This window comes from Protobothrops mucrosquamatus, unplaced genomic scaffold, assembly GCF_001527695.2.
Source record: "Protobothrops mucrosquamatus isolate PMUCROS unplaced genomic scaffold, P.Mucros_1.0 scaffold1044, whole genome shotgun sequence".
Taxonomy (NCBI): Eukaryota; Metazoa; Chordata; class Lepidosauria; order Squamata; family Viperidae; genus Protobothrops; species Protobothrops mucrosquamatus.
Genome location: NW_015387276.1, coordinates 199,049 through 211,606, shown reverse-complemented (window position 1 = coordinate 211,606; position 12,558 = coordinate 199,049). Strand labels below are relative to the sequence as shown.

Sequence of the window (12,558 nt, the reverse complement as noted above, 5' to 3'; positions counted from 1 at the left end):
GGAACTATAGGGACCCCATGGGATTGTAAATAGAGCATAAGATATCTCACAGGGAGGCCTTGGATGGATGAAAGCAGGTGGCCTGTTCCAGCACTAGCCCCCCCAATGGTCTTTCCCACCCCAAGATACCTCACGTGCACTTAATGACCTGCACATTCATTTAATAAATGCATTGGAGAAAGAAGGAAGAGGGCTCATTCATTTAACATGATATAATTAATGAATCCTCAGGTTATGAATGTAATTGGCAGGCTCTATTAGATTCATAATTCAAGGATTACCTGTATGTTTTTTGTCTTACTGCATTCATGGCTTAAATGTGCAGTTTTTAAAATATTAAAACACAAAAGCAGATTCATTCTCAATCAAACTTCTTCCCCCACTTTTTATTTTCTATGATACTTCAAAAGCAAGGGTAAGAAAATAAACAAGCAACTTGATAGTTCTGTTTATTTTAACAGGCACAGATTCTCAAGCTTCAGCTTTTCCTTCAAAAAAGGAAATACTGGGAAAGATTTGTCCTCTCCAGATCTAGTCTTGCAGTAGTAGTAAGAGCGGTAGCTGTTTTGATACTGATATTATACTAATCATTAATACAGGAGAAAAATGGGATTCTCAGGCCTCACATCCTTGTTAAATGGCAGCTTTCTATAGTGCGCATCAATCCACTTGATACATATTTACCACAGAAAAGCAGCACTGCATTTTAATTTAAATGTCTTGTTTTTAGCACATGGTAGGTGGAAGAATAAGGAAATAACTTTTCTCAGTGGAAGAAAAAAAAATGTCCTATGGTTAATTTCTACAGTTGACATAAGATCCATATGTTCACCAACTCATCCCAATTATAACTACTGGAATGGGGGAAAAAACCTCCATAACAATAACAATAACAATAACAATAACAAAAAAATCTATTGAACTAGACAGACCAATTTAAGTCACTTTAAGGCAGTTTCATGGGTTCTTCTACCAACCAGGATTTGTAATAAAATGGGGGATGGAATGGCAAGCATTCATTCATCAGAAGAACAAGATTAACCAGGAGACTCAAGTTTCAGAAAAGACTTACATTTTAAAAACCAGAACATTTTATTCCTGCAAGGCACAAAGTGTGCTCTTGCAGCATCTAGCTCTCCCTATAAAAGGATGCAAAAAGTTAAATGAATAATTAGGCACCTAAGAACTACACAGTATTGGAGAAGCAGCCCTTCCAACCTACGTTTATGCTCTTTGATGCGTCAGAACTTTAATGTCAATTAAAAAAATATTCTATTCATTTACATCTTAAGAGATACCGCAGCATATACTTTAACAACTATTGGTATCTTTGCTTTATATGAATTTGCCAATCAAATCAAGAACCTGAGAATATTAGATTTTATAAAGGGAAAAGAAACTTATAATTTTGAAGATGGCATTTTTATTGTTGATCTTCAAAATTCGGTTTTCTACAAAGGAAAGCTATTTCTTGCCCTGAAAAAAAAATCACAAGATCCAGCTATAAATTATTCAGGTAAAATATTAAGACCCAAATCCCTTATAAAGATTATCTATACTAAAGGTTTCCAGAGACATACGGATGCAGTACACAGAACATGCTGGCTACATATCAAAAAGGGAGGATGCCTATGCTTTCATATCTTGCTTGCATGGTTCCCATTGGCATCCAAGTTGACAGTATGATCTGCTCCACCAAAACCCTTCTTTTGAATGGAAACACAGGATTATAAATTTTGCTTGATGGAATGAAAGTATGTTATTTCAAAGTTCTTACATAAAATGCAATGGTTTAAAAACTGCACAGCTGAGTGAGAAAGCTCATATTCAAGACTAATCCAGTCATATGAGTCCAGAAATAAACCAGTATTAGATAAATGTCCCTCTATGCTTTGAGACATCTCCATCTCAACCAAAATATTTACCACTGCACTAAGCCACTGTTACTTAATCTTACCAAATAAGCTAATTGGCTGTGTTCACAGACTATGATAAATCATTCACCAACATTTATAAACCACAATAGCTAGGTCTATAGAGCACGATAAACATTATTGTGGTTATTTGGTTCAGGAAATTATATGCCTCTAATCATTAGAATGGTAAAACTCCTTCAAAAGAGGTGCTTCTAGCTTTGTGGGATCTCAATCAAAGCTCCTCTTTTCACTAAAGTAGCTATAGGGGAAAACCAGGTAGAGATAGCTGGAAGCAGCAGCACAAACTTGAAAAAAGATTGTTGTTTGATTGAGGAAGAGGTGTTTTATACACAGCCTTGTATCTGGAAGCAGCTCTTTCAATGGATTTGCACAGCCTTATTAGATCTTCCTGCACATTTGCTTACTAACTGTTATTGAAACATCTTCAATGTAATGAGATGTATATATATTTGATATGTATCCATTCACTTACAAGAGAGCAGAATCAAAGCCAAGGCAATATATAATGATACCAGTATCAGGCCCCAAGAAAATCCAGAATTGTTTGCCTCTGTCATATTATTAAAAGCAAGCAAATTATTGGTTTACTCAGTAATTCTGCACATCCTGAAGGATAAAAAAAACATGCAGAGTTCTAAAGTTGTGTCACATTGCCACAGCAAATTCTATTATACACCTTAAGATTGCCATATACATTACCCTACAAATTTGCAGGAATATATTCACCAAGGTCAGAGATTTTACCTTTATTATTTGATAAAATGCAAGCTGTGGTTTTCTGAGTATTTGGTTTCAATACTAAATTTTACTGAATATTCACAGGAATACTCATAATTCTGAGCTTGTGCAGGCCACCTAAAGTCAGGGATTAAGGGCAGCCATCCAAAGAGGCAAAAGCTGTTTCTCATTCCAAGTTCTTTATGCCTATAGCTGGCATGTCCTCAGGGCTGGGACAAGATGGAGAACTGGTACTTAAGCTGCTTACTTCTGTTGTACAAATCTTTGGGAAATCACACAAAAAGTCTTGATTTGGGAGGTTCACTTGAAGAAAAGCTATGGAATCAATACTTCCATAATGTCAAGAAACATTGTTCACAGACAGCTAGAAAAACAAGAGCAAAAGCAGACTTGTGCGAGAGGACGTGAGGTAAACAAGCATGTTCCCTGCATAGTAAGAAGTTTCCAAGTGGAAGTAGCATGCAGAAGGCAACACAAAAAATAAAGCATGTTGAGGAAGGGAGGATCTTGCATCTGGACAAACAGCAGCATGGCTCTTTTTTAAGGCAGACTATCACTAATTCATTCAAGGCAATTGGACATACCAATTTCAAAAGCTAAATATTTGCTAACCATGATCAATACTTTAAATTAACAGTTGCTAGCTGAACAAAATGCAGGCCCTGGCTATACCTCCACAAGGACAGAAATCAACCACAGCAACAAAATAAAGTAGCAATGCCAAAATTACTCTGAGGTGAGGTGACACAGAAATGCATGTGACTGGTGATAATGCTACTCAAACACAACAAACTGACATTCAATTGATATCTGAAAGAGACTAAACCAATCATTTACTCAAAGATGGAAGGCTTTGGATCAGCTGTAATACGGCCACAGTATTGCTGATAGGATGAGGACATGGGCTTAGCCATGCAAGTGCTCTTAAATCTGGCTACATATAAGGGAATTTCCCAAAGCTTTCTGCAGCCCTCAATGTATGCCACAGCATGTTCAAAGAGATAAGAATGTCCTAGTGGGTGTGGTGGAATGAAAAAAGAAAAGAACGAATGCAAACATATGAGAATCATTTCACCCTTGAGGAAAACAAAGCACAAGTAGCAGCCTAAGCTATTTTTTCTAAAGTGGCCAGTAGCGATTCCCTTTAACACAGCCAGCACTGCTTGTTAATGTGTTGATGTGCAGTTACATTATGGAGTATACAGTTTTCAACACCTGAGATCTATAACCAGTATGTGTGACTTTTATAAACTCCCTCCCACTCAGGCCATCTCCAGGCATTCTTCTTGCCTTCACAATGTAGTTAATAAATAGCACAAAACCATCTGCACCAAACAAAGCAAGCTGTGGTTTGACCCTGCTTTTTGAAATGTCCAGAAGCTAGCAAGGCCTATGAGAAATTGCAGCGAGCCAGTGTGACAAGGAGCAAGGCACAAGTAAATGGCAACTCTCCAGAGATTGTACTCAAAATCATCTATCTGGGAAAGAGGAGAGGCTGGAGGAACTTGAGTCTCTAAAGCCCTCCTTTAATGTTTATAGAATGAGATGGAGAAGACAGCTGGCACTGGTGCACCCCACTGATAAACTGAAGGTGGTGTCCTGGTGGCATCCTTTGGATCTTCAACTAAGGGATATTTTCTGGAAATATTCAGGGTGCAGCACTTCAGGGAAGGAAAAGCCAGCATGAAGCGCTCATCATTCCGAAAACTAGAGAGTGTAGACTTGATGAATGTTGTAATCCTCATGCTTCTTTCAACAATGGAATATCTGGAAGGGGGGGGGGAGAGAAAAGAATGTTAGATAACCTTTCTATTAGGCTCCAGGCTTCAAAGACAACTCTGCGCAGCCCTGATAGAGTCTAAGAAGTCCATTTGATTTACAAAAGTTCTTATTTAACCAGCCAAGTTTCTATAAAAGCTTGGCATTCTTTAAAACTTTCACTGGCTGTGTTTTTGCAAGGCCTTTTCTTTACAAAAGCCTTAGAGTCTAATAATAAGAACTTCTTTGGACTGACTCAGACAAGAGAACAAACCTTATTTATTCTTCCTAATCGTGGGATCAGACTAAGGCTCCTTCTAATAGTGAGAACTGTACCAGTCAGGGACTGACTTCACCCTGTGTCACTTGAACTCTTGGTCTAGAGAAAATACTGTAAACTAATTATGCACTATGTCATGTCATCTGGCGCTGTAGAGCAGGCAAATTTCCACTGGAAGAACTTCCCCCTTCTGTCACCTCCTTTTTCTGAAGACTATGCTACTTTTTGCAATTTGTTGATTAAAAGAATAAATTGAGCTTGTAGGAGTTACAGACATTTTTATTCCAGTTATCGAAATCCAGATTCAAGACTTATTTCACATTACTTACCATCCATGTACTCCTCTGAGGAAGCAAGCGATAAGAGGCTTTGTACATCACTATTTTCTGAGTCCGAAGTCTCTTTGTGCCCAGATTTATTACTAGATGTGCCAGCCACCCAGGAAGACGTGGTCGCCTGATGCACTAGAACTGTTTCTGAGTGGTGAGAGCTTCCAGCTTCACACAATCCAGAGTGTCCAGGGGTTTCATCCTCCCTAATAAAACCACTGGGACCCACTTGGTCTGGTGGCGGCTGTTGCATTTCCCTTGCCTCACTCTGTCCAGCTCCTTCTGAAAGGACGATCTGTATTCGTGTATCTGAGGATGGTATGCAGTTTCCAGCACTGCCATAGACAGCTTCTTCATAAGATGGCAAAGCTACCTGAACTCCATCCACCATAATAGAAACCTGGTCCCCAGAAACACCTTGATCACGCCTGTGTTTGGAATTCAAAGAAATATTTAGGTACAATGACATAAGCAGCATTTTATGGAACAATAAAATGTACAGGATTAGCAATCCTATTTGTTTCACTGTTGTTTCAGAGGTAAAGGTACTAGTAATAAACTATCTCTGCGCTCTGGTTTTTTCCAAATGTCTTAGGATTGCAATTTTTAGAATTCTCACTGCAGACTAGCATAGCCATCAGATATTTAGTGAACTGTAATGTGAGAGCCAGTTTGCTGTAGTGGTTAAGGTACCAGGCTAGAAACTGGGAGACCATGAGTTCTAGTCCCACATGAAGGCACAAGCTGGATGACTTTATGCCGATCACTCTCTCTTAGTCCTAGGAAGAAGGAAAGGCAAACGCCTGAAACCTCACCAAGAAAACTGCAGGCACTTATCCAGATAGCCACCAAAGTCAACATTGTCTTGAAGCACATATATACAAAACCCCCAATGTATCTATAGGACATTAAATGGAAGAACACTTTAATAAGCCTAAACTAGACCAGGATATGATTGATCTTGGGATTATTTTCAATGAGGTAAGCCAATTCTTTAATGAGCAACACAAACTGTCCCTCTTAACATGGAAGTGCTTATGAAATTGCTGTTAACTGGAATTAAAATTCCTGAACAAAAATTATGCTGAGATGAACCCTTCTTGTTTAAAACTGAAGGGCTAGTCTCTTCATTCCAGTTAAGACTGGTATATACCTAATATATGCTTCCATGTGCCCTCTATTTAACATTATGTTAAATTTGTTGAATGTGTTGCTTCAGAACTTTCCATTGTTTCATTATAATTTTTCCCTCACAGACAGTATTAGGTATTAAAATGCTTTCCATGGTCAATATGTCTCTAGTAGCTGGTGAGCATGAGAAGACACAACCTTTTTTCCAGGTTAAAGCTTTCAGAAACAGGTAGGGATCATTATAGCCATACATTAGGACTGGCTTTTGCAGTAGGCAATTTTGTTGGCAGTGTGATGACTCTATACTTCAAAGGTTTGTCTAGATTTGTCACAGCCTCTCTCCCTAGAAGCTGGTGCTTCTTTAATTATGGTTACAGTAACCAATCCTGTGGATTTTTGAGCCCAGGAAGATAAAATTTTATCTATGTATGGTGAGATTTGTCCCATACCAGCTCTAGGTTTTGGAAGAAAAATGGCTGCCATCTTGCCAAACTAACTACAGTGCCATGGCAATGCCAGGCCAATCTGGGAGCCAAAAATCTCTTAGGATATTTCAGGTTTATAATGGGCAGATGAACACCTTGCTTCTCTTTTTTTGAGAAAAGGGGAAATGTAACAATATAATGTGTAATACATTTCATCCTAAAACCACTTCTTATTTTCTTAGTAATGTTTAACCCAACAATGTAAGATAGAAATAAAAGGAAATAAGAGACCCTGTAAAAATGTATTTATCACCACCTAGTAAATTCATAAATGAGCTGGGGCAGAATTACAAGACTTCTATCTCATAGTTCATAATAATTGCACTATGGCTAAGATACCGGATGCAGATGAAAATATGAGTTAAGGAAGAGAGGCTAGATATGATATGGATATTACATTTCAATGGCAAATTACGTTAGTATTAAATAAAGAGAAAAAGAATGGCTTTATTGATAATCAATTTCCTCATGCTATCCTGGGCCCACAGTCAATTAAGGAAGCATCTATTATTTTATATCCTTATAAACTGTTCGATTTCTATAAATTAGCCATCTCTGCTGGAGTCAGAACTATGGGCTAACTTGACAGATATTGTCTGCCAGGTAAACTGTGAGTCACAGATCTAATTCTGCTTACAGAGACTTCATGATTAGAAATACTTAGCTCTATGCAGCAAGCAGCTCCCTAACAACAGCTAGGCTGACTAGCAACACTACTTCTATATGCAGCCTATATTTCTTGCCAAACTGTACTGAAAAAAAGAAGTCTAAACATCTCCAGACACTGATCTGAATTTCCTACAACCAAACACATTTCACAAAACTGGGCAAGACCTGAAAAGTACATACAGTTTAGAGAAGTCTATTTCAGACAGGGCCATTTGATTTATGACAAACTAATATGGGTAGAGTCAGGCGTTTTTCTGAAAATAAAGTTAAATGGACCCTAGAAAATGCTGCTATCAACAGAGCTGCAGGGATTTATGAAATACCTGTAGAACTGTTTCATATCTTGTAAGATATTGTTAAAATACTGCTGACAGTTCATATGGAAAACATAGCTATGGCCAGAGAATGGTAAATAGGAATCTGTATTTAAAACAACAAAAAAATGACAGTGCCAAAAGATGTTCCAACTACCAAACAATTGCATGTGTTACACACATTCGATGTATAATTGAAAAGGCAAGACAGTCCCCTAAAAGCCACTGATTTTTGTTTTATTGATTATACTAATATTTTTATGTGAACTACAGCAAATTGCAGATAGCCATTAAATACAAGGGCTGGATCACTCTATCCGAATATTTTGAGAATTTTTATGACATCTAGGAAGCATCAGTTAAAATGAAATATAGAACATCACATTGGGTTTAAAATTGGGAGAGGAGTGTATTAAGAAAGTATACTATCACCCTATTTAATTAATATGAAGAACATAAAATGAAAAGCACTGGATTGGAAAACATAAGTTGGAATTAAATTTGCTGGAAGAAATAGACCAAAGTAAAACAACCTGGTGATTAGAAGTGAGGAAGGCTTAACAAATTCCTTGCTAAAATTTTAGAAACGGAATGAAAAAGCCAGTCTGATACAAATACCAAAATATGTCAAGTGTACAAGATCACCTAATGCAAACAGGTGAAGCAGCAGCAACAAATACTACCTTCCTGGGTCCACAGGATTGGTTACTGTAATCATAATTAAAGGAGCACCAGCTTCTAGTAGGCTATGACAAATCTAGACAAACTTTTAAAGTATAGAGACATCACACTGCCAACAAAATTGCTTACTGTCAAACCAGTTCTAATATGACTATAAAAGCTGGAGGATCAAAAAGGCTGAAGAAAAAAACAATGTCACTGAACTGCGGGGCTAGAAAAATAAGAGGACATTAAACAGCAAGAGGATCACTATCATCACCCTAGCATTTTTTCCTACAGGTGCAGGATCCTCTAACATTGGACAGCAAGAAAAATAAATTATTCAACATTATGGAAGCAGAATCAGTCAGCACACTTGAAGGACTAAATAAATATTTTTGCCATATAACATGCTAAGTAAGAGTTGTTGGAAAAGATCCTGATTGAAAAATTACTTGAAAATAAGAGAGGCCAGAATAAGGCAGGCTGGCTAGAGACTATCACTAATATTGCAAGCACGAGCTTATGAGAATTTAAAGCAGTTATGGATAAACAATTCCACTGGATCACAAAATCTTGGAACAGTCTAAATTTCATAGCTTCTTATGTAAGATTGTAGGAGACTGGAAGAGAGAAAAGACTACCTGGATTAAACATACCGGTAAATATTACTCTTCTGATTACTATCTTAAGAAAGCATACAAGGCAGAACATATGGGGCATACCTTCCAAGGGAATTAGCCATGAAGAAACAAAGTAGTGCTCTTACTATAGTCTAACCCACCCACCCAAAGAAAACAACACAAAGTTTTGATCAATTTATTCATTGAATAATTTTTGTAGGATATGATGGGCATGCAATCTTGAAGTTGCATTATCTTCTTCATTAAGAGATATTTCTATCCTGAATCACATTTTTTTCAGCTTCAAAACTACTAAGGTATGTGTCTACTGTTTGATAATTCTTTCCTTTATCTAAGAGAATAATATACAAATAGTCTGGACTACAAAAGTACCTATTAGCAGCGATGATAACTGTTCATTTTAAATAATTAAGCCTGTTTACAAAACTCCCTCTTCCCCTGAAGTGCAGTTTCTACATTGTGCTTGCCAGAGTAAACATACTGACAACAGTCTGTGAGCTCAAGGAATTCCAAGCTTCCTCCCAGCCTTGGAACTTTGAAGCAGGCAGGGAGCAAACAATGCACAGATCTCTTTTTCAAGCTCCAAGAATGGAAGGAAGGCTAGGGGTTCTTCTGGTTTTTGAGTAACGAAGGTGACTCTGATAATGGTGCCTGTCCTGATCATATAGGCAGCCTGGAAAACACAATGTTTGAATATTTTGAATCCCTCCAATAAGCCTTAGGTAAAGTTTCTATTAGAAGAGACCTTGATAATTAGAATCTATTGAGAGCAATGTACTTTGGAAAAAATCTATCCATCATGGAAATAAAAAAAAAATGTCCAGGTATGTATTACACCATAGAGTCCAGTTATTCTTTTGCAATAGAATTCATGATTATTATCTTCAAGATCAAAATGGAAATAGTTTTCCCAAGGAAATAAATGGATTCTTTGCCTAAAAGAATGAGTTCCTGAAGTAGAAAAAAGAGACTGGAGGAAAAACTTGAAAGAAAATAATAAGGAACAATCAGAAAAAAAATGCATGGCTTTCGGTCAATAAAATAATGAGACACTTGTCACCATACTGTACTTATAAGCATTTATATGAAGAGTGGGGATTCTGAAACTTTGTAGACATTACCAAACAAGTTCTAGTATTCTTCATCTTTGACTGGTGTAGCTGAAGAAGCCAAGACCTAGCAGCATCGGAACAGGTTCCCCATCCAATTTACATGCATAAACATCTGCCCATCAAAAACAGCTGATGATTATGTCATCTTCCCAAGTATGATCAACATTAGGATCTATTCTAATTTTTTAGCAGTTCGCAGTACAGTTGACATAACTCATGTGCTATCTCTCAGGCTATTCTGCAGTTAAGTCAACTGTAGCATATAGTGTGAGAACCCTGGCCACTAATTTGCATGGTTTAGGCTACTATGGACATTGAGTTGGTATACACACCACTCTAATCCTAGCAGTTTACTAAAGTGAGCAGCAGCATCAACCCCAGCAGCTAGCCTTCACTTGATACCCAACTAGTCATAATAGCCTCGTCTATTTAGCATCAAGCACAACCTCCACCCCCCACACCTCTCTAACAGAAGAGACCCCCACAAATTCTGAAGAACTCACCTGCTATGATGAAATGACTTCAGTTTTGGTTGTAGCAAGACAAACAATACAACTAAGAGAAGGATGAGAGCGACTGAACTTGCTGTAGTAGCCACTATGGATAAAGTGGGTACTCCTACACTTGGAGGAGAACCTTTATCTACAAAATCAAACAAAAACAGTCAATGGTTTCTCTTTAGGAAGCAGCTGTTTCCTATAAGTAAGACAGAATTCCTGAATAAACTCAGTCCTGATAGCAAGCTGTTTGCATAGGCAGTATTCTTCTCAAGAGAAGCCTGGTTTGGGGTGAAATCTGCTGCAAATACATTCAGAGAGAGACATCCTCAGAGAGATTGTTCCTAGCTGTCAAGTCATGTTCCTTTCAACTAAACTCTCAGGCTGTCTTAGCTGTCTGATAACTCCCAAGCTTCCTATTTTAGGTTAACCGAATTTAAAATCATTTGGATACAAGTCAAAACTATAATGGATATATTCAAGATTTACATTTTTCAAATTTATTTAATTCTAAGGGGAAAAAATAAGCAGCTGAATGATAATTCTGACTATGACTGCATGATTTTAGGCAGAATGTTGTGGGAACATTCCATTGTCAAGTCAAAGCTTGACAATAAGGAGATTGGTATTATTCCTATAATGTGAAGAGTTTTATTTTTGAAGATGAAAAAAGTCCCAAGCTTAGTTTTTTCACAGAACATGAACATTTCAGCTTCAGCATTCATCTGGCCTTCAGGGATTTTGTTTTTCCCCATAAATTTCTATTAAAAGACATCTACTCCTCTCCTACTGCTGCTGCAGTGCCCCCCCCCTCAATTAAAACAACATGACAAATATTTTCTTCCTTTTTTTTGCTTCATATCATGGGAAAGGAATTCTTATCTTACTGATGGAAAAACTTGCAAGACACAATAGTTAAGTTGCTATTGAGAACATTCTTTTCAAGAGAGTCAAGATGGGGCAAGCAACGATCAATTTGGTTCGAAAATCCCTTCCTCTAAAAACACTTCCACAATTTAATTGCTGTGCACTTGCTTCATTTATCTGTCAAATTTGAGAAATCTGAAGCCATCCAACTCTGGAATGAACGGCATATATTAAAATAATAAACCTAGCATAACCTACCAAAAAGTGATACAAGTTTAATTTATTCAGTTTAATATCACCACCTACTCCAGACGAGATCCCAAGACAGCAATAGAAATATAACTCTCATTCACCCAAATTCCCAAAAGAGGGTCACCACACACTAACCCAGGGTTTAGGGGAAGAGTCAAGTCTTCATAGCTTCATAGTTTTCTGAATTACATGGGGAATATACTGCACAGTGGAGCCCATCAAATGGCTTATTTCACTTTGTGTTGTTGCCAGGGTGTGTGTGTGTTTGTTTGTTTTACTGTATTTTTATTGCTTATAAACCGCCTAGATTAGAGTTGCTGTGAGCGAACAGGTGGCTATATAAAATTTCTAAGTAAAAAATATGGTAGCTAAATTGATAGAGAACTGAAATAAGTTTGAAATAAAGATTTATTTTTAGAGGGAATCTTTGCCAATACTTTCCTAAGATGTAGCTAGGATTTTATGTCAGTATCTGAAAACACTGGACAAAAATAAACAGCACAGAAAGCAAAAGTGAGCATATTCACTCAGATATACTGACCTTGACTAAGTCTACAGGTAACCTCCAATTCTGGATTCCACTTGCCATTCTTGCAAGTCAAATATTTGTAATCTCCTTTCAAAACATAACCTTTGTCACAGAAATACTCTATGACACTGTCAGATGTCAGTGGGTCTTTGCAAGGCGTTGGATGACATTTGTAACCTCCATTCTCAGGTTTGGATGGCTGTGGACAGACTGCAAAAGGAAAACAGAAACTGTGACCCCAGGTTTTAAGCAATAAATCCTATTAAAATATGTAGTAACCCAAGACCGCAGCACCACTGCATTTCAACAAACACTGAAACGTAACAAGAATGTAAAACCTAATAAAATATTGTTTT

The 12,558-nt window shown here is 37.4% G+C and overlaps 1 protein-coding gene across 1 annotated transcript in view; it reads right to left on the bottom strand.

Moving 5' to 3' along the window:
* Nucleotides 1-4,340: 4,340 nt before the first annotated feature.
* The window catches only part of SUSD6 (sushi domain containing 6), a 21,912-nt gene continuing 13,694 nt past the window's right edge, over nt 4,341-12,558 (bottom strand). The window contains exons 2-5 of the mRNA XM_015820023.1: nt 12,215-12,412; nt 10,561-10,699; nt 5,043-5,470; nt 4,341-4,442 (exon numbers count right to left, since the gene is read on the bottom strand). Of these exons, the coding sequence (XP_015675509.1) occupies nt 4,417-4,442; nt 5,043-5,470; nt 10,561-10,699; nt 12,215-12,412 (791 nt within the window). The 3' untranslated portion in view covers nt 4,341-4,416. The remainder of the gene's footprint in view (nt 4,443-5,042; nt 5,471-10,560; nt 10,700-12,214; nt 12,413-12,558) is intronic.